The sequence below is a fragment of the Chelmon rostratus genome, chromosome 13, assembly GCF_017976325.1.
Source record: "Chelmon rostratus isolate fCheRos1 chromosome 13, fCheRos1.pri, whole genome shotgun sequence".
NCBI lineage: Eukaryota > Metazoa > Chordata > Actinopteri > Chaetodontiformes > Chaetodontidae > Chelmon > Chelmon rostratus.
The window spans coordinates 8,365,681-8,389,593 of record NC_055670.1 but is presented as its reverse complement, the minus strand read 5'-3'; the positions used below and the strand labels follow the sequence as shown (position 1 = coordinate 8,389,593).

General features: G+C 43.6%; 1 protein-coding gene across 1 annotated transcript; it reads right to left on the bottom strand.

Moving 5' to 3' along the window:
• On the bottom strand, window positions 1-22,736 carry impg2a (interphotoreceptor matrix proteoglycan 2a). Its single transcript, XM_041951036.1, has 21 exons — window positions 22,529-22,736; window positions 20,214-20,380; window positions 20,081-20,096; window positions 19,927-19,959; window positions 18,322-18,389; window positions 18,063-18,218; window positions 17,011-17,069; window positions 16,882-16,902; window positions 14,253-14,461; window positions 13,126-13,169; window positions 12,945-12,959; window positions 12,062-12,257; window positions 10,727-11,727; window positions 9,751-10,038; window positions 9,445-9,664; window positions 6,829-7,039; window positions 5,326-5,514; window positions 4,567-4,768; window positions 3,736-3,815; window positions 3,182-3,245; window positions 1-2,086 (listed from the first exon to the last, which is right to left on the bottom strand). The coding sequence occupies exons 1-20, from the start codon at window positions 22,734-22,736 to the stop codon at window positions 3,209-3,211; spliced, it is 3,420 nt and encodes a 1,139-aa protein (XP_041806970.1). The 3' UTR covers window positions 1-2,086; window positions 3,182-3,208.
• Window positions 22,737-23,913: the final 1,177 nt, after the last annotated feature.

Here is a 23,913-nt window from a genome sequence, read left to right as displayed (position 1 = left end):
ACAGTTATCCGTATAAAAAGAATATGTTCATATATTGACACATATATATATTGAAATATACACATATATTGAAACATTTGAGACACACATGATTTACATCCTACAACTGTTAACAATACCTTCAGTGTTATTTACATGACAGAACACTGTATGGGATGATTGGCTGCTTGTCATGGTGGCAGATGTAGACACTGACAAAAACTGTATGCAGACACAAAAAAGCATACATACAAAAATAAAGCTGAATCTGCAGATTGCAGAAGGCATGACACTGTCACGAGTCTGCTTCACTGGTGTTTTTCGCTCGTATAGACCTCTAGAATAAGGGAAAAGGATGAGAAGCATGTAATGTAAACAAGAAGCTAGGACATGATCTACGTGTCTGGTTCTGACCTCCTAAGAGAACTGACGAACAACAACAAACGAAAACCTACCGATCATAATCAGCTGCAGCTGCGAGGTCCGCTCAAGGGACAACGAGGCTCAAACATGAGTCCAGGGAACATATGACAATACCAAAGAAAACACTGGAATTAGTCTGTCAGGCGTTTGCACGGGGCAGATCATTATTGAAGAACTGCTGGTAACCTTGTAAGTTTTTTCAGCAGGAGACGCAGCTTGAGGCTGTCTTTCCAAAGAGCGCACGTTGTTTATCAGCTTGCTTTTCCTGGTCTCCCTGCTCTTTCAGATGCATTACATACGACATCTAAAATCAGACCATTTGATCAAGTCTCCGGGCCGCTTGCCTCACAGCCTTTTTCCACATGCTCTCATTTATTTCTGGATCACAGAGCTGTACTGAGTTCATGCTCTCCGCCTTCCTCCCATCACCGCTGCTTTCGCTTCCTCATGTCTACCAGTCATGCATTTACAAACATACAGCAACGCTTCTGATGGATGGAGCTGCTAGAAAGTCAGAAAGATCACCTGCCAGTAGAAAAGCAGGTGGAATAACGTCTGACTCAACATTCAGACTGTAAAAAGCTGCTTTTACATTGATGAGCAGTATGATACAGACACTAACACTACATTTGGCCACCTTAAAGGAATAGTTCCTCATCTTAGGAAATTGTTACTTGCTGGCAGATTTAGATCCATACCACTTTCATATCTGTATATTAAATAAAGGCTAAAGCCTTTCAGCTCAGCTTAGCAGTAAGACTGAAAACGGGGATACGGCGAACCCTGCTCTATCCAGCAGTCACAAAATCCACCTACCAGCACCTCTGAAGCTTAATTAACAGGCTCTATCTTTTTTTTTTATGCACACGCTTACATGGGCAGATTTTGTTACCATTGGACAGAATCCGGCCAGCTGTTTCCTCCTGTTCCCAGCATTGCTAAGCTAACAGTTGCTGGCTGTAGCTTCGTCTTTAACAGACACATAGTGAGAGTTCAATAGACCCTCATATCTAACTTTTTGCCAGACAGGGAATACGTGTCATTTCTCAAAATGTTGAACTATTCCTTTAACGTACAGCAGCATATACAGAGTTGTGTTGCCTTTAAATTGTAAAAATGAAGTCATCACAGACCACTTCATTTCTAAGAGTACTCTAAAATAGATAGCACCATCGACTAAGAAAGATCAGCGCTCTCTGTGCCTCTGTGAGGAGAACTAAAGAGTACATTTGAGCTTTGTAGAGACAAAGGTAGACAAAACTGTTCAGAATAACATCTTAACTAGCAAACACTCTAACAGCGACACTATATACATATTCACAGTTTTAGTTCTTCCCTTTAAAACTGTACGGATGCGACATGATGAGACTAAACTGCTTGTTCCACTGAGCAAAAGTACTGTAGGACAGTATTGTGATGTGTCTGACAACATTTCAAGTAATAGGATGCGGTCCAGTTTTTCCCAGAGGGAGACGTCCAGTCGATGAGCAGCAAACGCGTCCCCTGATGTCACAGCCGGCTCACCCAGTCGAGAGAAGGCACCAAGGAAGGAGGAAGAACAGTCGACGCTTCTGCCCACGCAGGCAGCGCCGTGCAGGCTGATCAGGAATCAGTCCAAATTCTGAGGGCCGTGGCGAGCAAGCCTTGACGGCAAGCTTCACTTTTCAAACACAGAAGCATGTTTCTGTGCAGCAGAAAGAGTGTGTCAGTAAAAAAACATGTATTAGACATACAGTAGATAGAGGAGGACAGAGCCTGTCTAGCTGCTCCCCTCTGTTTCCAGTCTTTATGCTAAGCTAGGCTAATCATCTGCCAGCTGTAGCTACAGATTTAACAGACAGACAGTGGTATCAACCTTCTCATACAACTCTTAGCAAGAAAGGAAATAAGTGCATTTCCCAAAGTTCTGTTTATCCTTATAAGTCATTTACAAATCATTTTAAAACCATGTTTGCAAATAATGAACTTGAGTGTTGCAAACTGATGCACAGTGTTTGACCACCCGGCATGCTGGGTGGCAAAGGCATGACCCGCCCTGCTCTGCCTCTGATTGGCTTTTATTCCTACCCTAACCCAAACCAGTCTCACTCCTCAAGCCTAAATGTAACCAACCCGGCCAACAAAGACAACAGGTCCTTGCCAAACAGAGTTGAAGTAGGACAGAGAATGACTTCCCTATCCTGAGAAAAATAAAAAATTTGGCATGCCAGCGTGGCTGGTGCGACTCGTAATTAGACTTTTATGAACAAATCAGCACAGATTCCAACAGGGAAAAAAAGTCACATTGTTCTGCAAATTTTGCCCGCTGGGTCTTTAAAAACAAGACCGGACATCAAGCGAATGATGATCACAAGAAATCACTAACAAAGGGTAAGACCACGAGCCAACAGCTGCAAAATATCTGCACCCAAGTCAAACTCAGCCCTTTGCAAGGCACCAGTTACCTTCTTTTCCCAACAACAAGTATACAGACTTTTAACATAATAGACTTTATTGTAGGAGATCTGCAGCCTTTGCAGATCATTTGAAAAAAAAGAACAAAAAACTGAATAAATTAATGTGAACTAGTTCATTTTAATCTGTGTGAACTGTGACAACACTGGTGTTGACTGTAAAATGTGTAGCCACCCTTTTTTTAATGGCATTACACTTGATCTGCCACAATTTCCTGAATTAGATTATATCTATTTATGTTGTATTTTGCCCCTTGGTGTTTTTCTGATCTTGACGGGAACTGTAATTGAAAGCTGTGACACATCTTTAAATGAAGAAAAAATACCTTGTTGTTCACGGGAGAGGTTCGTCTCTATGTAGAGGAGCTCTCTCTGCGGGTATCCAGAGCGCTGCAGCACAAACAAAGACAGTCGATTTCATTTTTCTAGGTACGTTTGCTACTTCCTTTACTACACAAACAAGTGCCCACAACTTAACTCTGGTTTATCTGGCACGAAGGATCTCCATGGCACACAGCGCGGTGAGCTACAGCCAGATACGACTTAAAAACAATCACCACCGTTTAACACGGACACATTGCTACTGCCAGACTGTTGGCAGACGAAGGAATGTCTGTGTCTCATAATGGCCTCTGTCTCACTGTATCAGCTCCGGGCCTGGCTGGTGAAGATTTAAGGATGATAAATCAGTTTCCACACTGGTTTGGCATGGCTTGAGCCCTTCATCTCCTCCAAATAACAAACTAATCCTTTTTTTCAGTGCAATCTTGCCAGGCTCCTGTATCTCTAACTCACTTCCCTTTTTCCTCATATCCTGGTTTGTTTGGCCAACGCGTTGACCTCATTACAGCAGAAGAGGGAAAACAATAGAGGCACTCACGCTTGATGCTGCCGTACAAAATCAGCAAACTGCCGGTCCTTAGCGTAGAGCTCAATAATGCGTATCCTGTCCTGGATTTCCTGCAGAAACACATGATAGCAGTTGGGAGGGAACATCACATCAGAGGCAGATAAACGGTAAACAGAACAGGCTGCGGCTCAATCAAAACGTGACATTTTACACTCAGAAACTTTCCCACTAAAGGGCGCAAAAGGCAGCTGGTGATAGAACCAGAGATGTCCCAATTCAGGCTGTCGCTCGTCAGGTGAGTGTGGAAGATTGAAGTGACGTGCCCCCACCTGGCTCATGACCTTTAGCGAGACACATTTCCCACCTGCACTTTTCAGTATAACAGTATGAATTGCTGTGTGTGAGATGAGTTTCAAAAAAGCACTCAGGCTACGTCCACATCAGGCCAGTTGAATTCAAAAGTTTCAATTTCAGCCATCTGGTCAGACAAAAACAACGTTTTTCCAAAAACTAAGCTTTTCCAAAGCAGCCCTCTGGTCTTTTAATGTGTATGATGTAAGCCAGCCCAGTGAGGGGCGGGGCTGTGCGGCAGTAGGTTAGGAACACAACCTTTAGCTGCCTCTGACTTCCTCTGTGATCACCTGTTTTTCACGTATTCACAGAATAAATGTTAATCTGTGTTTATACTGATTTTATTTATTTAATGGTTTTATTAGCACTGCAGTGTAGCAATGTCATGTGACTGCTGGTCAACATTTAAGGGGGTAGTAAAGGTAATGGGTTAAAAAAAATAATGTGGACAAGACATCTCTTCTAAGTCAAGCAGTGGATAGCAGCCCACACACACACACACACACACACCTCCTTCGTCAGTTCACTGTTCTCATAGATGTGTCGTATCTCCTCGCTGCTGAAGTCACTGGAGGCCTCGGCACTGGCGCTGCTGTACACAGGAGCCTCAGGGTAGCGGCGGTAGTAGTGGCTGTAGCCTGTGGTGGCTTCGCTCTCGTACATGGGGTTGTACTTGGTCGCCCTCTCCAGCGACGGGAGACTCTCTGCTCGCCTGCGGAGCAACACGCAAACATAGAGGTCAGTCGCAAAGTGGAGGGATGATAAACAAAGAAACGCATCGCCCGGGAGGCCAGAAAAGACACCAGAGCTGAAGTGAATAAGACTTCAGCGTTAACCTTTATTGAACTTGGATAAGTCTGACTGCCTGTTGTGTTAGGTGTTTAAGGCTGTTTGGAAATGCCATATCTGATCAGTTAATTGGCTGAGGTTAACACAATGTTTCTCCAAAAGCTGCTCTGGGAACCATGACAGGAACCAAACACACACACACACACACACACACACACACTTTGTGTGTCTTTGTGTCTGCAAAAGGGTGAAAAGGTGAAGGAAGGTCAAAGCGGGACAGGAGGAAAGGGACCCCAAGGCAAATAATCTTAAGAGGATTACATGGAGGAGAGAAAATGTCAAACGCACGCCTCAGAACAGTAAATGAATTTTGGTAAACTCTTATGTCAGCACGTCAAACAGTGACACGGACTAGATGTCAGAGTTAATTCATGTGTCTTTCACTATCGAGGGTGCTTGTTGAAAAGTGGTTCCCCTCACCGTATTGGGTCCTCTGACTCATCCTTGTCATACTGGTCCCGTAGCGTCCTGGCGAGGAAGAAGATGACGCCGGAGGCCACCAATAGGAATCCAGCAACGGAGGCGATCGCAATGCCGACCACCAGCGGCTCAGATACGTACTCCTCACAGTGCTCTCCTCTGTACCACCAGTTCTCCCCCACGCGACACCTGAGAAGACGGTGGAAACCGGTCAAAAACTTTACTAAAACCCTTTCAGCATTGAGGAAACAGCAACCAAATGTTCCAGTATACCCATCGCTGCTCTGCTTTTTAATTCTGTGTTGAATGATTCAAGAATGCAAAAATGAATGACAGAATCCTCAGTCATATCCGTATTTTGTCTTGACATCGTTAAAAACATCCACATTTACAACATTCTGTATGTGTCATTGAATTATTAATGCTTTGTTTTGGAATAACTGGAACCATCTTCAAATGTTTGTTTCCTGTCTCCATGGAGCAACGCAATACTGTCGGTCGGACAGTGTGAACTAAACACCAATCCAGCGGCATCTGGAGCTGGCTGTATGCTTTATGCTGCGGTGGTGGGTGTGAAACAAAGGTTAGCCTTCATCTTGGCGCCCGCTCTCCTGTCTGTCTGTTCACAATCATTTAGTTTAAAGTGCTGCACACACAACAGCTTGAGCGGAGCAAGAGGACACGTTTCTGTCACTGATTTGGACTACTGGCATATCGTCTCACACGCAGTAACCCATGCAAATGTGTTTGGACATGGAACCACAGGCGCAAACATGCTTAGACACAAACACACACAGAACAATTGTTTACAAGTAAGCCTTAGAAATGTTTAGGATAATAAAAGACAGCAAACAGGGCTGTAACAGCATGTAATGAACAACATTTCACTGAAGAAAAATGTGATAATTTGCATCCCGGAGCTGCAAAAATGGATCACAATATTAATCAAATGAAGCAATTATATGTCCCCAGATGGTACTCATTGTTTTCATTTATGCACAATACATTTAGTGCCAGAGGGCAAAATCACATTAACAAAGTACACTGCCAAAGGTTTGAGTGCTGACTAAAAATGTTGACATGCTTTTTTTTTTTTTTTTCTTTAAAAAAATGTTGATCTGGGCCAAAGAATACAAACGTCAGAAGACTGTTAATTGGTGTTTGGAGCCAACTAAGGTGTGAAACAAAATCTTTCCTCCATGTCGTTGGTTATGATTATAATTCATTAGGCTGGAGCACATGTTTATCTCCCAAGTATGAGGAGCCAAGTAAAAGAAAAGCTTTTGAACAAATGTTTGGAGTGCATTGGACATCTCCTGATCAACATCCAGCTATGCAAACCCGCTTTAAATCTAGAAGCTAAGAATCCGTCCTCCTGCGTGAACTGTAATAACATATTTGAAAAGCTGTTTAGTTTCTGTGATGAAGCACCGGCCTCGCAAACCTGCAAACTCAGACACTTTCCCGCACGCACGCAGATCACTTCCCCTAATCCCCACCCACCTGCAGATGGCTCCCTGGCCGGGGATGATGTCACACTTGCCGTCATTGAGGCAAAAGTCAGTCCGCAGCTCACAGATGCTCTGACACGGCAGGCCGTCCACGCTGAAGTAGCCAGCGTTGCAGACACACTCCGCCTCCCCCGACCACTTGTTCACCTTACACTCCGCGTACTCATTACACGCCTGGAACTTACAGGGGTCAGCCTGGTCACCTGGAAATGAAAGAACCAAGAGCGTTGACGTTAAGAGAAACCCCAACAAACAGGTTGACTGCAAGTTATTTATATGCTCAGGTGGAGATCAGCATTTAACAGAGGCGACTAAATTCTTTCACCTCAGAAGATTTTGAATTATGAATATACAACAATTTCTTTCCAAAATGATATGAATACCAATTTTAAAGGATGAGAAGATTATGCAATGTTTGCACAATAAATATGAAGCTACAGCTAGCAGCTCTCTGTCCAAAGGTAGCAAAATGCAGCTATTAGTACCTCTAAAGCTCAGGAACAGATAAAAAAAAAAAAAAAGATGCAAAATGTTAATTACTAGTTTTAGAGATTTGTTTGAAGTCACACTAGCTGTTTCCTTGTTTTCAGTCCTTATGCTAAGCTAAGATAACTGTGTCACACCGCGGTGAGGTTTGTCTCGTCTTGGGTTTTTGTCTTGTTATTTCCTGTTTTATTTTGTGAACCTAACTCTCCTCTCGTTTCAGAGCACTTGCCCTCCTTCATGTGTCACCTGTGCGTCCTCCTGATTACCTATTGTCTCCACCTGTTGCCTATTACCCTCCATGTGTTTAAATAGTCTGCGTCTCCCTTGTCTCGTGCCAGTGTGTTTTTCGTCTGAAGGTCGTTTCACCCGTGCCTCCCAAGATCCACAGCCATAGTTCAAGTCGCCTAGTAAGCCTTTGATCCTCTTCGTGAGCGTTTTGTGTTTTGTAAAATTTCATAGTCTAGTTCTGAGTTTTTGAGTTCCATAGTTATTTCCTTGTAGATTCATAGTCCTCTTTGTGAGTGTTTTTTGTTGTTCAGGTTTAGTAGTCCTTGTCCTAGATATTTCATAGTCCTCCTTGAGAGAGTTTTTCAGTTATTTAAGCTTCTTAGTCCAGTACCGAAATTACCTCGTGGCCTATTCATTATCCTCCTTGTGAGCGTTTTTTGTTCTATTAATTTTCAGAGATAATTGTTGATAGCTTTGTTATTTTTCCTCCATCTGGAGCGATTTCTGTTTTCTAAGTTTTATAGCCTCGATTCCTCTCATCAGAGCGTTTTGTGTTTTTCTAAGTTTATTTTGTTCCCTTGTGTTCTGGCCACTATCTGGTCCAGGACGTTTGGATCAAGTATAAGTTTCATAGCCTTTGCTTTCACGTTTATCAAAGAGGTCATTGGTTATTTTTTGTGTACAATAAAAGCCTGTTACGATATAACTCTGCACCTGAGTCCTCATTCCAGTCCCGGCCTGACAAACTGGCTGCCAGCTGTAGCCACATATTTACCATGGTTACCCTTCAGACATGAAAGTGGTATCAATCTTTTCCTCTAACTCATTGCAAGAAAGCCAATAAGTGCATTTCCGAAAATGTTGAAATGTTCTTTGAAATGACACAAAAAATAAGCACATAATCTGTTACACACAAGATCCTCAATATTTCAGATTATTAACTCAACAATATTGTTTTCCAAAATGCACATATAGACACGTACGAAGACCACTCTCCCTCCCCTTCTAATGCAGCCCTAATGCATGCTGGGATCCAGCTTTGTGCATTGGCTGTGAGTCAGGCAGATTATGGCAGCTGAGTCATGATTGTAAACACAAGCATGAGTCACTGATATCATGAACGGCCGATTACAACCTGACTGATGTTGTCAGACACAGACGCCCCGAGATCAATATCACATGAAAAAAATGTGCGAACAAAATGTCGTGCTGGTCTATAATTGGGCCACATTATCAAAAATGAAGGCATTATAGTGTACACACACACACACAGAGTAAAACCAGAGCTGCACACAGTTATCAGTCAGGCAGAGTGAAGTTAATGATATGTGTTAACTTGGCTGCTGTCCAGGGAAGCCCTGATTATCTCATCCCAGCTGATGTGAGCCTGACATTCGCCTCTCGAGACCAAGAAGTGTCAGGACACTGATGTAACACCTGTTTTCTCAGGCCTTTTCACACACTAACATGTTTTAATGACTGACTCAATGATTTCTAAAAACAATGATCTGAAATTACACCCATTAAGGGAATAGTTCAACACTTTGGGAAATGCGCTTTCTAGCAGAGAGTTAGAGGAGAAGCCTGAAACCGCTCTCATATCTGTACATTTAATATGAAGCTGGAGGCATCAGCTGGTTAGCTTAGCTTAGCATTTAGACGCTGCTACCCCCTGTTTCCAGTCTTAATGCTGAGCTCAGATAACCATCTACTGGCTCCACCTTCATATTTCATGCACAGACACAAGAATGGTATCAGTCCTGTTGTCTAACTCAAGACAGGGAATAAGCATTTTCCTGCAAAGATGCTGTCAGAAACATTTGACATGCTGCCTCCAACAGTTGCTGTCTTGTTGTTAAAACAAGCACTCATAAAAACATTGGCGAGAACCCACCCGACTCGACGTCCAGTGAGTACTTATCGATGGCCAGGTTCATGGTCTGGTAAGCTGTGTTACAGAAGTCCTCCAGGATCAAATAGACAGTGGTAGTGACGCCTTGTTGCACAGGCTTTCCAAATTTCATCCGGCTATTGACCACAATGCTCCCATTCCTGAAGTTCAGGATCTCCAGGTTCTCAAAGTTACTCAGGTTGGACTGCAGGTAGGGCACAAGCTGGGAAAAAAGTACAGTTTGATGTCAGAAAACAGAGGCTTAGACAGAGCAGTTAACCACATGTTCAGTAAAAGTGAGAAGTTTACCAGCTCCAGGAAGCGTTGCTCCAGAGCTTTGTATTCTGGGGAGCTCTTGTTAAAGAGATCATCTGAGAAGATCATGTTGGTGACTCTCAGGCTGAAGAACACCATCAGTGCTCGTCCAGGGTTCACAGGCATGGCGATACTGGCTTGGTCTGTGCCGGGTGCCACACCAAACGGAAAGTCAGTGCTGCCCTCCTCCGTGTGGTTAATCAAACCATAACCATAATGGATCACACCAAAGCCCTGGTCTCCAATGGTGGCATCATCCAGGCCTTCATTAGAGGTCTGGACCTGGGGGATAAAAATGTTGATTTTGATATGAGACTTTTTTATTTCCAACTGGTGTACAACAATGTTTGTTTTGTTTATAGGTCTGCTTTAAAGCCATAAAAATGTAGCCTCAAGCTGACATTAAAATTAGTTTTAGCTAACAAATATGTGTATGTACTAGTTGCTTCTTTTGACTTGTGTACTTATTCGGTCAAAACTCATTACCAAAAAGAAGACATTTAAGTTTTATTGACTTTTCTGCATAGACAGCATGCCCTAAAGAAATGCTCTCCAGTGGGTGTGATTTAGGGCGTAACCTTCAGAAAGTTGTACTCGTATTTTGTCATTCCACCAAGGATATGATTATCGTACGAATACTCTGAAATGTTCTGAGTTTTGGGTCATTTCATTGGTACCATATCTGTGTGCACTAGAAATAGTTTGCGATATTATTTCAATGGTCGCACATGTCTTAGCAACACCAACTCTCAAATGTCAGTCAACTGTTGCCAAGGGAAACTCCCAAAGGTCTGACACCTAGATACAGTTTCTTCATTTAAATATGAACATTAGCAAACTTCAGTTTGACTTTTAACATTGAAAGAAAAAATTAAGACATGATTCTTCTATTTTACTAGAACTGTGTATTTTGTGATCTTTGATGTATTTGCTACTTTTTGCAACATTAACAGTATTTCTTTTTCTTTACCTCCACCAGTGAAGGGATGATGATGTCAGGTTGCCCCTCAGTGGCAGGGTTAACGACAGAGATACTGGTGAAAGGTGACTCCCTCTCTGGAGACAGGGCGGTCGGTCCTGCAGGACTCAGAAAATCTGTCACTGGTGGCTCTGGTTCATCCTTGTTGACCAGTAGGATCTCATCTTCTGTAAGATCCTCTGTTGAGATCTCCGGAGCTGCCGGGGCCTCTTCCTCTACCGCCGGAGCTTCAGGTACAGTCTCTGCCTTCACCTCTTGTCCCTCGCTCTCTGACGCTTCCTCCATTCCACCCTCTTCAAATACAGGTTCCTCAGGATGGGTCAACAACACATTAATGTCTGCGTCTTCCACAGGCTGTTCAGGGTTAACTTCCTCATCCGCAGGTGGAACATCTATGACTTTGGACTCTTCTTCTGTGCCCTCCACCGTTTCTTCATCACCAGGAAGCAGACCTGCTTCTGCTGCCGCTGGCTCAGATGCTTCACTCGCTACATCTACAGCCTCAGGAGGTGGGACTAGAGCAGGCAGGCCCTCTTCTTCTGTGGTCTCACTTGCAACAGTGGAGATCTCAAGCTCCTCTGGAATCTCTGCCTCATTCACAACAACCTCGTTCAGATGCTCCTCTTCCACAGCTGCAGCAGTAGGTTCTTCTCCCACTGCCGCAACCTCAACTTCCTCTGTTTCAGCTTCAGAGGTGGCATCTGCACTGATGGTGATATCTTCTGTTAACAGCCCATCTTCTGAATCTGTCTCCTGAGGAGACACTTCTTCTTCTTCTTCTTCTGTCTCTGTGGGAGTTGATGACCGGACAAGGTCCTCCATGTCATCTGTGCCTGAACCAGAGGCCTCAACCTCTACAGGTGGTTCAGGCAGTGTGACTCCCTCTGGCAGCTCTGGGGCTGGAAGCTCAGCTGGGAGCTCCTCTGGCGGGGGGTTTTCCACAGCAGGAGTCTGCACAGTATCCTCCAGTAGCAGACCCTCCTCCGCAAGGCCTGGAAAAACAAAAGATGAGGAAAAACTCAACTCAGTCTCTGCAGAGCCCACAGATCTACAGAGCCCACAGATCTATCCGGCAAAGCAGACAAAACATTTGATTTACAATTGACAAAATGAGAATGGAGCGATACAGAAAATCATCCATCCCTTTCCTAAGAAGTCAAGTTTTTCGCATTGTGCTGGGGTGCATGCTTTGATGCGGCCACCTCAATAAATTCTCATGTGAGAGTGTCACAAACAAGTAAAACAAAAGGTCGACGTGAAAAGGAAAACTACAGGGGGATAAATTGCCTGCATGAATGAACGCTTGTGTTGAGGAAGAACACTCACTGCCAGCTTCAGGTGTGCTGGTGGTCAGGACAGGAGCTGGAGACACAACTGCGCTTTCCTCCAGAACGACGACGTCGTTTTCTTCTGTCGCCACTGTGTTGGTTTCGGAGAGCTCGGGCAGAACAGCGTCTTTGTTGACATCTTCAGTGTCCTCTTCTAGGATCACGTCCTCTTGTGGCTCATCGGCAGCATTAATCTGCATCACAAACAGGCTTCATTATCGAAACCTTTCGCCGCTGTTTCACTGGACTGTGCCGTGCAGCAGGAGCCTTGATTGGCCAGGTGTTTAGTGTTCACAGGCCAGGGCAGTCAGAGCTCCTGCTGCTGCTCTTTGGGTTCAACAGATGCTTTGGGTTGTTAAAGTTATCAAAAAACTGGAACCGTAAATGTTAAATAATTTTTTTAGCATACTGCAGGCTCCATAGTTCTTATTTCAACTCAAAGAAGGTTTGAAAGAACAGCAGTTGAATCTAAAATGTCCCAAATCAGGGCAGCAAAGTGCTTTGGTGGCACAGTAGCTCTGCACTCTTGCCTGTAAATCAGTTACTGATGAGAAGTTTGCCAAACACTCCCAATTCACATAATGAGTCAAATTAATCACTTAGCAAGCTGGGCTGTAAAGTGAAACAGCAGACACATTCAGTGCAACCCAAACTCTGATTACCATCAAAGAGCACAGTCGACCACGAGACAGCACAAATAAAGAGAGATTTTAGACGGTATTACTTGTCTGAGTAAACTCATATGTGCTGTCTCTCGTCTTTACTCGCTGCAGTGTGGTTCGCTCTAGCCTTTGCCCCAGAATAGCAGCGGATTATTATAGCAAGAGCCAAACTAATCCTCAAAGCTTCACTTGATCCTTGCTGGTGAGCTCATCCCCTACCTGCACCGCTGCGGTCTGGATAACATCACAAGCCAATTACAGGTTATCGCAACATCAGTCATATTACAACTGTCAGCTTCCTTAAACAAAAGTGATTTATCAACCTTGTGGAGCTCAAAGCAGCCGAATAGCCCCGGAGAGATTGCTTTCATGATCGTTGCGGAGGTAGCTTGTTACTCACCGCGGCTCCGTCTGCAGCGTTGACAGAGTCAGGGACCTCAGACACTGTGGAACCAGTGGAGAAACAAATATTAATACGAACTGACACAAAAAAGGCAAATGTGCCAAATAGCTAAAATAATCATGGCTGCAGGAGTCTACAGAATCCTTTTAAGTGTAACCATTTCAGCACAGCCCTCATTTTGACAGGATTACCTTCGGGGGTAAATATCTACAAATCAGTGCTAGAATCTGGAGTGAATATCAGCCGCTGTGAGCCAAGGCTATTACTGCATCACCACCAATGCAGAAAAACAAAGTCCTGCTGAGTCTTTAAGTTCCCAGCCACACATGTCAGCCATATGAGAGTGTTTAGCCATCACTTCACAGGTCCAAGAGTATAATTAATGTGAGTATCAGACCGCATTCATCTCCAGGGGAGCTCGTTAACAGAGTACACTAATGACATGCATTCTCTCAAAAGCATGAGCAGGGAGATATCTCACAGGAGGAGGATATGCTGTAGACGTTATCACAACCTTCAGTCTCTGCATTCTGGAGAGGGGCCCCGGTCACAAGTCAGAGGTAGCTAAAAGTGTGATGCTAAATAGGTAAGTCACTCTTAAGGTCCACTGGGTGGAAGCCAAAATAAAGGACCGTAGCAAAGCAAACGCAGAGCTCAGATTTCAGAAATCCTGTTTGCTTCGTTTTTCTTTTGCAGACCGTTTAATGACAAGGATTTAACTGTAGCACAGAATAAATACACAGTTCCTAAAACTGATGACTCGGTTATTTGTTCATTAAAAATGGCCCACTTTTGAGCTGAAACTTCTTATAAATATGTCTCTGTCGTCTTTGACAGAAAGAGCAGACAAATAAGAAACAGATGAGACTATTAAAACCCTGGAATGTTTTCTCAAGTGGTGTAGCGTATGTTGTAATATCAATGCTGGGTCTACTGTGTCTCTATTTGATATGACACTTGGAGCTATGCCCTGCACTGCATGCAATACCTCTGCCAGCGCATTCCCAGTGACTTCACTGCCATGCCAATTAAATAAATAGCTATAATGGTAGCGTGTGTGTTCTGCTAGAGTGCGGGGAATATCTTTAGGGAGCTCAGCAGTCATGCACTGGCCATCATCTTACCACTCTCCAGCTTGTGGTGATGCAGGGCTTCAGTGGCAAAGTTTTTGACCTCGCTGATGGTGTAGATCACCGTCGGGCGCTCCATGACCTCGCGGTACGAGTTCTCCACCCGGTTTGACTGCAAGGTCAGGTAATCCAGTTGTTCACTGCTCACTCCTGCTCCATCCACCACCACTGTGACAGCGTAGTCCACCACCACGCCATCCAACCTGAAGACGCAAATATGTACTTGTTTCACCCACATACAGAGCAGTTTCAGGGATGCTCATTTACTTTCAGCGAAATCAAAGTGTGACATGCACTCCCTGGCCGCTTTATTAGCTACACCTATACAAACTAATGCAATAAAAAACTGATCTGCTACAAATTTTACATTTAAAAAGATTATAATGTTCAGTTTTTGTTGATTCATCTATAGTTAATTCAACTATATGCTTATGACTGAGGTCGAGGTTAGTGTTGGTGTTGCACTGGACTACATTATATTGATAGGAGTTTCTAATGATTTGCCCACCCAATATGGGAATGAGACTATGATGAACATATTTCAATATAATGCAGTCCAGTTCAGTACCACTGTAAACTGCAACCTCAGCAATAAACGTAGAGTTAATCTAATACCTGTAACTGAACGTTATTGTTTTTGTAAATATATTATATAAATTGTTATTATATCATGTTATTATTAATATTAAAACTAAAAATTGTCCTTAAGATTTTTTATTTTATATGTTTGAACAGTTTGGTTTGATGTAACGTTGGTTGCATTGAAAATCAATATAATTCAATATATATAATATAAAGATTTTTTATATATCAGGGAAATATTTTTATTTACTGTAAGGCCATATTTATGATAAACACATGTACATTGAGAACACTGTGGAATAGATAAAGACTCAATATATGTACAAACAGCTAAATGGACCTTGCAGTGAGACTGATTCATCTACTGAAACCAGGCTACTGTTTCCAAGCTCAACAGAGAACTTTCAATCACAGTTCTCATTTATATTGTGATATTGATTTAACCCAAACTTGGTCAGGAAATTTCCCAATCAATGCACTAGTATCTAAACTTCACCTAAACCCCGTTTCCATTCATTTTATAGACATATTTACAATACGAAACTATAACATAATGTCTCCTGGATGCAAGAGCAGTAAGAGCATGAAAAATCGCTCAGGCATTAGCGTGATTTAACGTCAGACCTGTTAAAAGAGATGTAGAGCGCTCACAGATGACTGATGACTCGGGTGATTTACTCTCGCTTGGAATGCAGGAGAGCGACAGTATAGGCCAAAAAACAGCCGAGTCAGCAGAATGATCAATATCATCATAATAAACATGGAAACCTCACAAGAGATTCCAGGGCCTGGAAAAAGCCATCTATCAGCCTTCATTTGACTACTGGAAGCCCTCCACTCTGACCTAGTTTGTCGGGTTTCTGGCGGACAGCAGAGCATGTGCCGGCCCACAGTCGGCCACATTTAGAAGGAGGTCCAATTTTTCCCCCCCTTTGGTTTCACACATACACAGAGACACGCTGACAGAGCTCTACTCCTGCTGTGCCCTGTGATCTGCAGTTAGCAGCGGCATGCAGGGCTAATCAAGGCATCACTGTGAGATGATATAAATATATTTCCCAGTGTGCTTAATGTACTTATGTTTGCACAATAATGGCCGAAAAGGATACAAAGTAAATTTAACAACAAAAAGAGATGGACATGTGTTTAAAAACTTGTTGAATTTTACTTGTAGCATGGAGAACTGGATTGTGACTAAGTACATTTACTCAAGAACAGAACCTAATTATATTAATTTGAGGTAGTTGTGCTTTTCATTTTCTGCTACTTTGATTCACTATATTTCAGGGGCCAATGTTCTAATAGCAGTTACTTTGCAGATTAAGAATTTACATACAAAACATATGATCAGCAAATAAAAGATGACAAATGTTCAGTTAAATAATAAAGAAAGTTGGTCAGACTGGCTCCTCCGCCCCAGCTACGGCATTAAAGTGCCTTTGAGGTGCTGGTAGGTGGATTTTATTACTTTTGACCAGGGCCAGGCTAGTTGTTCTAAGATAACTGACTGCTGGCTGTGTGAGTGGTATTTCCCACAATGCAGAACTATTCCTTTAGATGGAAATTTAAAATGCAAGACTTTTTCTTGTGAAAGACAACTTTTACACACTTTTACAGAAAAACAGTCACATAATTATGTCTAAGTTCACTCCTTCAATTTACTTAGGTCTTCTCTTTTGCTCTTTTTCACCTTCGCTCTCCTGACACACACACCTTCCCTCTACCAGAGGCTGATTGGCGAGGTCGTAAAGCCCTGATAATCGTCTCTATACAAGAGCACCTGCTCACTCGGTGGGACCCATCCTGATCCCACTTAGCAGGTGAGTGGCCCAACTAAGACCATTAACACAGGCAACTAGTGACACATCTTAACACGTGCCCTCGCTCACAGGTAAACACTGTTCGAGATGAAGGTGACACCACACACACCAGCGCAGATCTAGCTAAGGAATGGTTGATAGGGATCTGTGGGCTGAAATACAAGAAAGGGTGGGGAGAACGATTCAAGGTCATGTTACCACAGCCTGGACTGATGACTCACCCTTGGGTGTCCTTCTGGGGCCTACACAAAACAAGGAGAGTGAAAGTGTGTTAATGCTAAAGTTGAGGCAGTTTGGGTCATCTTGTGGGCACAGTTCTTCTGTCCAGACCCAGGATTAAAGACACTGACCTGAAGTCCAGCACAGACACACTCTTGAATCCAGGAAGGCCCTCCAGAGCATCCTCTATCTGCAAGGACAAATATGACCAAGCATCATAAACAAGCCCCAGCTAGACTTTGATTTTTACTTTGACAGGGCTGCAATGAACTTGCTTGGAAAAATAAATCACATTAATTGTTCCAAAAAGGCTCATTCTGTTCAAAGAAGCTGGAAGGTTTTGAGTCTTTTGTGCTGCGGCCCACATCGTTATTCTCAGGAGGCTTTTTTTTTTTTATTGGTCTACACGGCCTTGCTGCTACACGCTGAAAAAACAATACACGCACTGTTCTGCGGAATAAATGACCCAGTTTATTTAATCCATCAGAGAAAGAGGATACAAAAAGGTCTCCAGGGCCTTTTGTCTCCTGGCTTGTCCTCCCATTCCTCCTTCTCTACGTTCAGTTACTACCTCTGAGCCCTCAGTCCTCCCCTCCACTCACCCCACACAGGTTTATAATCTCTCCAGGGCACGTGAGCTTGCATGTACGCCGTGTGTGGGTATATATGTGAAGGCACTTAGATCTTACGCATATAGCAGATCTCCACTGAGAATAAACAACAGGCCAGTGAGTATAAGTATATGCTGTGCTATGTTGTTATTTACAAAGTATGTGTGTGTGTGTGTGCCCTCCCACACCTGTGTGTCAAGCTGACTGCCAGGGAAAGTAGCCAAACAAAATTTACTGAATTTTCCAAGTACCTGTAACACCACTGAAATTGCCTCCACCTGCACATACGTGTGCATGTGCAAAAGTGTATCTATTCCCAGGACACATCATAACGCTATATTTTCAGCACATAGTTATTTCAAATTCGTACCATAAAATATGCATTTTTGAACTCCTTCCTAACAGTTTGGGCTTAACTACTGCTGCTGTTAAAGTGCGTGTTATTAAAACTAACAATGCGTCCATCACAGACCATAAAGCAGGAGATATAGTGAGTCCAGTGTGGAGCCAGAGAAAGCAGCGCTGAGGGGAGCCATAAAGGGAGCAGAGGGAGCTGAAAGCCAGGGACAAACCTTTTCAGCAAGCTGTCTGCTGAGTGTTTGGTACTGGAGGCTGGCTGGATCGTCGAGGTTGTCGCTGTACATCTCTCCGGTCAGGAGGATGCTGAGCTCCACCACCTGCTCCAGCACGGCGGGGGTGGGGGGCTCCAAGGCGATGTCATTGTCCAGCTGTGACGAGGGAAGAAAAAAGAAAGAGGAAAGAAAGAGCAATATATCAAGTGTGTGCATTATTTAAACATCATGAATTCCAGCAGTCTATATGAGCACTTACAGAACTCTCCTCCGCCTCTGGGACAGTGACAGCTGCTTCCTCCACCTCCTCCCCTTTAGCTGCATCTTCTAGGTGGTTGAGTTCATGTCCAAAAAAAAAGGAAAAAAGGGACTGTTGGTTTATTTCAAGTGAACGTGAGCTTAAACCTCTGGCAAGTGCCGTGCTTCCTGATGGCTGCATGGATTAAACTGTCGTGACCCGCAGCACTTTTGAAACCTCAGGCTGAAGCGGCCTTCAACCACCCAGCAGCCGCACAGAGAGAAAGGTCCTCTAACTTATAGCATAGAAAGATGGAAACCAGGACTGCTGCAGGAATATGCGCACACAAGATAATGGCCTGACACTGAAACAACACTGCTCGAGCACAGGTACGTATTAAACGTCCTTTAGCTGACAGGGGTGACACTAACCCAGCTCAGGAGCCTCAGCAGCCTCCGGCGTGTCTGGTGTTGGAGTGCTGTGAAGCAGGAGAAGATTGCTTTAACGATGCTGACATCACATGACTGAATCCAAAATAAAAAGGATAAACGGGCATTTTAAGGGAGATGCACACTGTGGGTGGATATACGAGTAGGATTTAGAGGATAGGGCTGGGGTCATTAATCAATGAATCCTCTAAATGTGCCAAAATCAATAGATCCATTCACTCTGTTAACAAGTACTGTATTGTCACAGCCAAAGCCTGATATAGATGTCACTAAAATTAATTTTCCTGAATTCATTGTAATACTTTGGGAAACATGTTTGTTTATTTTCTTTCTAAGAGTTAAATGAGAAGATTGATGCCACTCTAATGCTTGTAGTCTAAATATGAAGCTACAGCCAGCAGCTGGTTAGTGTAGGTTAGCATAAAGACAAGAAACAGGGGGAAACAGCTAAAAGCTAAAGAATCCCCCTATCAGCCTAATTGTGCCCTGTTTGCTTAATTGATACAAAAACTGACTGAAATTGTTTTGCAGACGTTACGTGTCACACTGTTTCTTGGCCGGGCACCTTGGGACAGAGCCAGGCTAGCCGTTTCCCCCTGCTTCCAGTCTTTATGCTAAGCTAAGCAATCCTAAGAGGCTGCTGGCTCCACTTTCACCTTTTCTTCTAACTCTCAGCAAGAAAGTGAACAAGTGTACTTCCCAAAATCTATATCGCTTTCAAACATCCATACTGTGGGGGGACATGTTATAGCTTCATGTTGGGCTGACGTCACTGAGCATGCCCAGACAGTTTAGCATTAACAATCAAAGGGAGAACGGACTACACTGACCAATGTGATGAAGAAATATGTAACCTCAGCATCAGCGTATAGAGCTGTGTGGATGACAATAACATGAAGGTATAAACTATATCAGAGCGTGGCTACACAGTCAAAACTTGTTAGCAGGATGAATTCACCGTTATCGGTGGTGATTTTTTCATGGGATTCATTGAAAATCCTAAAAAGATCAAATAATGCCAGTGTCATCTTTCAATCTCCAACAAGTCTAAGACACACAAATAAATGAGGGGACGAATCAAACACGAACACACAAACACGAGACATCTGCAGTCACGTGTGGTAACTGATGAGCGGGAATATGAACAGGTAAGGTTGAAGAGCTTTGACAACCGTACCTGCACATATGTTGCCAGGACCTGGTGGGCTCACTACAGATAGAGGGAAGAATGACACATTTACAAAACACAGGTGATGAGATCATAAATGTATGATTGAAATGGTGGGCTAACACTGGGGAAGAGGGGCGGAGAGTCTTTTACCTTTTCACACCTGGCCGTGACATTCTCTAGAAACGGAAGAGAAACACCAGGTAAGGTACAGAACCGGCCCCCTGCAGAGGTGAATATTTTGTTCTGCACTGCTCACATTTATGTTTCTATTGAACCGTCAGCCATGCACAGACCTTTTTAACCAGAGCCTGATGCTCCTCTGATTGGCTGAAGTAGTTGCCAATATCCTGTGCCGTGACTGTGCCCTCCTGGCACCGGCTCATCCAGCTTTGGTACTCTTCTTGCTCTGGGAGGCGGTCCCAGAAGATCTTGAAAGCCTCCCATATGGTCTCCTGGCACACTGGTCAGACCAGAGAACGGCACAATCCACTTCAAAAACAAGCTGCAGAACTTGCTTCCACAGAAGTGATTTCAATATTATTTTGGTTGGGTTACATATCAGATCAGGACGGACAAATTCAGTTCTCAAAACGTTCTCTTCCAGGCGACAAAGATCACTTAGCATGCTCATTAGCTGGGGAATAAAATCAACTTTAATTCATTCAAACAATGATAGACCTTGATATCATTAGCTGGATGTTCTGAAGCCCAAATCTACTGTCATGACATAACTTCCTTTCATGAGTCAGCCCACTGGGCACTGATCCAAAGTCAGCGCTGACATATGCTCCAGTCTTCTTCCCTACACAACACTATCTGTGCGGCCTGAGACGCCCGTGGTCACCTCCAAATCTAGCTTACATAACAAACCTCAACTTTTCAGCATCACACAGAGTCTATTGGCATCAACAAGCTTAATTCTAGCCGCCCACGAGGAGCTCGCTGACAGGAATTACACCTTGATCTCTGCCCAGTCACGTGCATGACAGAGTGCATCTCAAGCCTCATGGGATCAATATGTCATACATCAGCTTGTGCCCACCTGTGGTGCGCTGCAGCCCCCTTTTGCATCTCTTTCATGAGGTGTCAATTCACCAAAATCACACACAAAAATACATATTTGCTCATTTAGCCTTGGAGGTATCTCAAGGTGGTGGAAGGAGAACTTTGTTTACTCTTTATTTGGATAAAGCTAGAGTTACCACAACATAAAACACTCCATAACAGGTGAAAGTCCTGCAGTCATTGTACTTAAGTAAAACAACACAAATATAATCAGCAAAATGTACTTGAAGTATTAAAACTACTCAGTGCAGAGAAAAATGACCCCCATGAGTTGATCTATATATTCTATTAATGGCTAATTATTACAAACACTTGAGCATTTTACTGTTGTATTTGATTTATTACAGTTTGCACATCTCTCTGAAATGTAATGAAGTAGAAGTATAAAGTAGTATATAAGGATGAATTGTACAGTACAGTATTTGCTTACATTTACTTAATTACATTCCACTGCTGGTTTCTGCTGCTACACCAGTACTTTGCATGTGTGCTTTTCATGAGAAACCATGTTCCTTTCGTTCTGCATCCACAGACAGTGCTGTCAACAGTTTGCTTTGCAGCTATTTTCTACCAAAAAATAGTCCCTATGAAACGTCTGTCATTGCTGTTGATGTTTTAAAACGTAACGTCTGATGCTTTGAGCAGCAGGAACTGAATGACACTCACCTCATACACTTGCGTGGTGCCGGAGATTTAAAGGGGAACTCCACAGGCCTCAAAGTTTGTTTACAGGTGTTGGGGTGAACTATTACACATGTGACAAAAGGTTGTCGCTCCAGACGGAGCTGCGTGACATGTGATGAACCGCCTCATGTGATGTCACTTGAGTCAGCATTAGTTGCAGCTGAAAACGACTAAGTTTGACAATGAAACTCTGCCGGCGTGGAGTCAGAAAGAAGCGAGCTTACCAGACCTCTTCAGCCAGCTCTTCATCTCTACTTGAGGAAAGCGACTCGAGGCTACATTAACCGCTACTAGCATAACACACCTGAATCTCTGTTTCACCTGTCAGAGGTTGAGCTGCATTGTGGGAAATGTGGGCAGCAGGTTTTGACAAGGAAGAAGAAAGCAGTGATTAAAAAAAGACGACATCTCTGGTTGTACCGAATCACTTTTCATACTTTGAGTTTAATGCTAAATCAGCGGAGTACTCTTTTAAGGTTAAATATCTCAAAAGCTGGCCACATTAAACAAAATTATCGCATGAGCAGATACTAAAAGGGTGAGTGAGAAAATGCTTTTTGTTTGTAATTTGGGTGACTGACCCTGTTAGGAGGCACAGCTACCTGAAGTGGACCACAGTCTGCTTGAGTGCAAATCTCATAAGGCCTAATTGCAACTGGTGTCCACACAGATGTCAACTGTCATACCTCTCCTTGACCCAGCTGGATCACTTGATGTAAAGGCGGCAAAGGTTAACACTACTGCCTATTGCACACTTCATTCCTTGCACACTGGGGACACAGAGAGGTTGGAAGGGTCCCCACCCCTCATCTAACCCAGCTACATCTGCAGAACTGCTCTCATTTATGCTCAGTATTACCTCTGAGATGAAAGTAGCTCAGATGGTTTGCAAAAACCTGCTGGGCGGTCTCCTGTGCACAGAGCTTGACTCCGCTCGGGAAAAGGATGTTCCGTTTCCGTCGAGAGATAACTGCATGGCTTCCATGAGATGCCTTTGCACCAGATACACGAACCACACCTGGAAACCCCGCCGGCTCCTGGCTGTAAGGCAGGCTCAGGTAGCCCATAGAGGAACCTTCCAGTGTTGCATCTGGGGTACCACAAAAAAAAACAGCACATGTAACTTGTTTGACTTATCTTTGGCTGAGTAGCGCGCAAGAAGCGTATGGTAATATTGCACATACCTGTCCTTATGTCCAAAAATATGACCACAAAACTAAATACAACCGTGTAGAAAACACATCTCCAAGATACGATGCTCATGTTAAATCCGTGATTGTGTTTAACTCCGCGGACTTGGAAAAGGATCAAGCAGACACGTACTTCCTCTCAAGTCATGGAACAGCAACGTGGACAGCTTCTTACAAGTTTGCATAGTTCAAAAGTCTCCAGACGCAGAAGAATAACAGAAGCCCGTCCAGAAATCATCTGACGACACCATGACACACTGGTTTCCTGCTTTCCTCGGCAGCTGAAGAGAGGTGTGTCCCATGGTGCTGAGAGGACAGCTCCTGGCTCAGGTACATAGGCAGATGGCTCTTGGAGAGAGGGGGATTTTTTAATACTCTCTAATCCTGTTTACTCTAAGCCTTTTAGAAGAGCTCGCCAAGAAGTTACTGGAGCAACACTGGGAAGGGAGGGCGCTTAGTGTGGAGGAAACGTGGACAGAGAGGAGGTAACAAAGGCCACAGACTCAACAGCAAGCCGAGTGATGGACCACATGCAGAGATTGGTTTATGGATTCTTGTAGGCAGTTAGGTTGGAATTTAATGTTTCCTACAAGAACTCAGCAGAGCAAATGTTTCCCAGTAAAAAAAATAAATAAATAAATAAAAGACTTGATCCTGGTCATCCAGTTAAAGGACAGACGTTACTGTTAAAGCACCCTGCCACACAACCAGGTAAATGGCATTAAACACATCCAGCTGTTGGAGCTCAGAACATTACGCGTCCGATGCTCTAAATGCAGAAGAAAGTGCTGATCTGACAGTTTTTTGTTAAAGAACTGAACCACCTCAGATAACTAATCTGTCTCAAGCTCCTTATAAAGAATTTATGCTATTTTGTAGAGACCCCCCCACCCACTCCCACTCAAAAACACTGTGATTATGCATCAGGTTGGTCCAGCAGCTAAGTTGCTGAGCTGAGAAGCGGCAACTGAAATCCTCTCAGTATGTATATATTGACAGCAGAAAGAGTCATGGGCTTAGTCTGGAGCTGACCTTTAACCCCAAATGCTTCCTA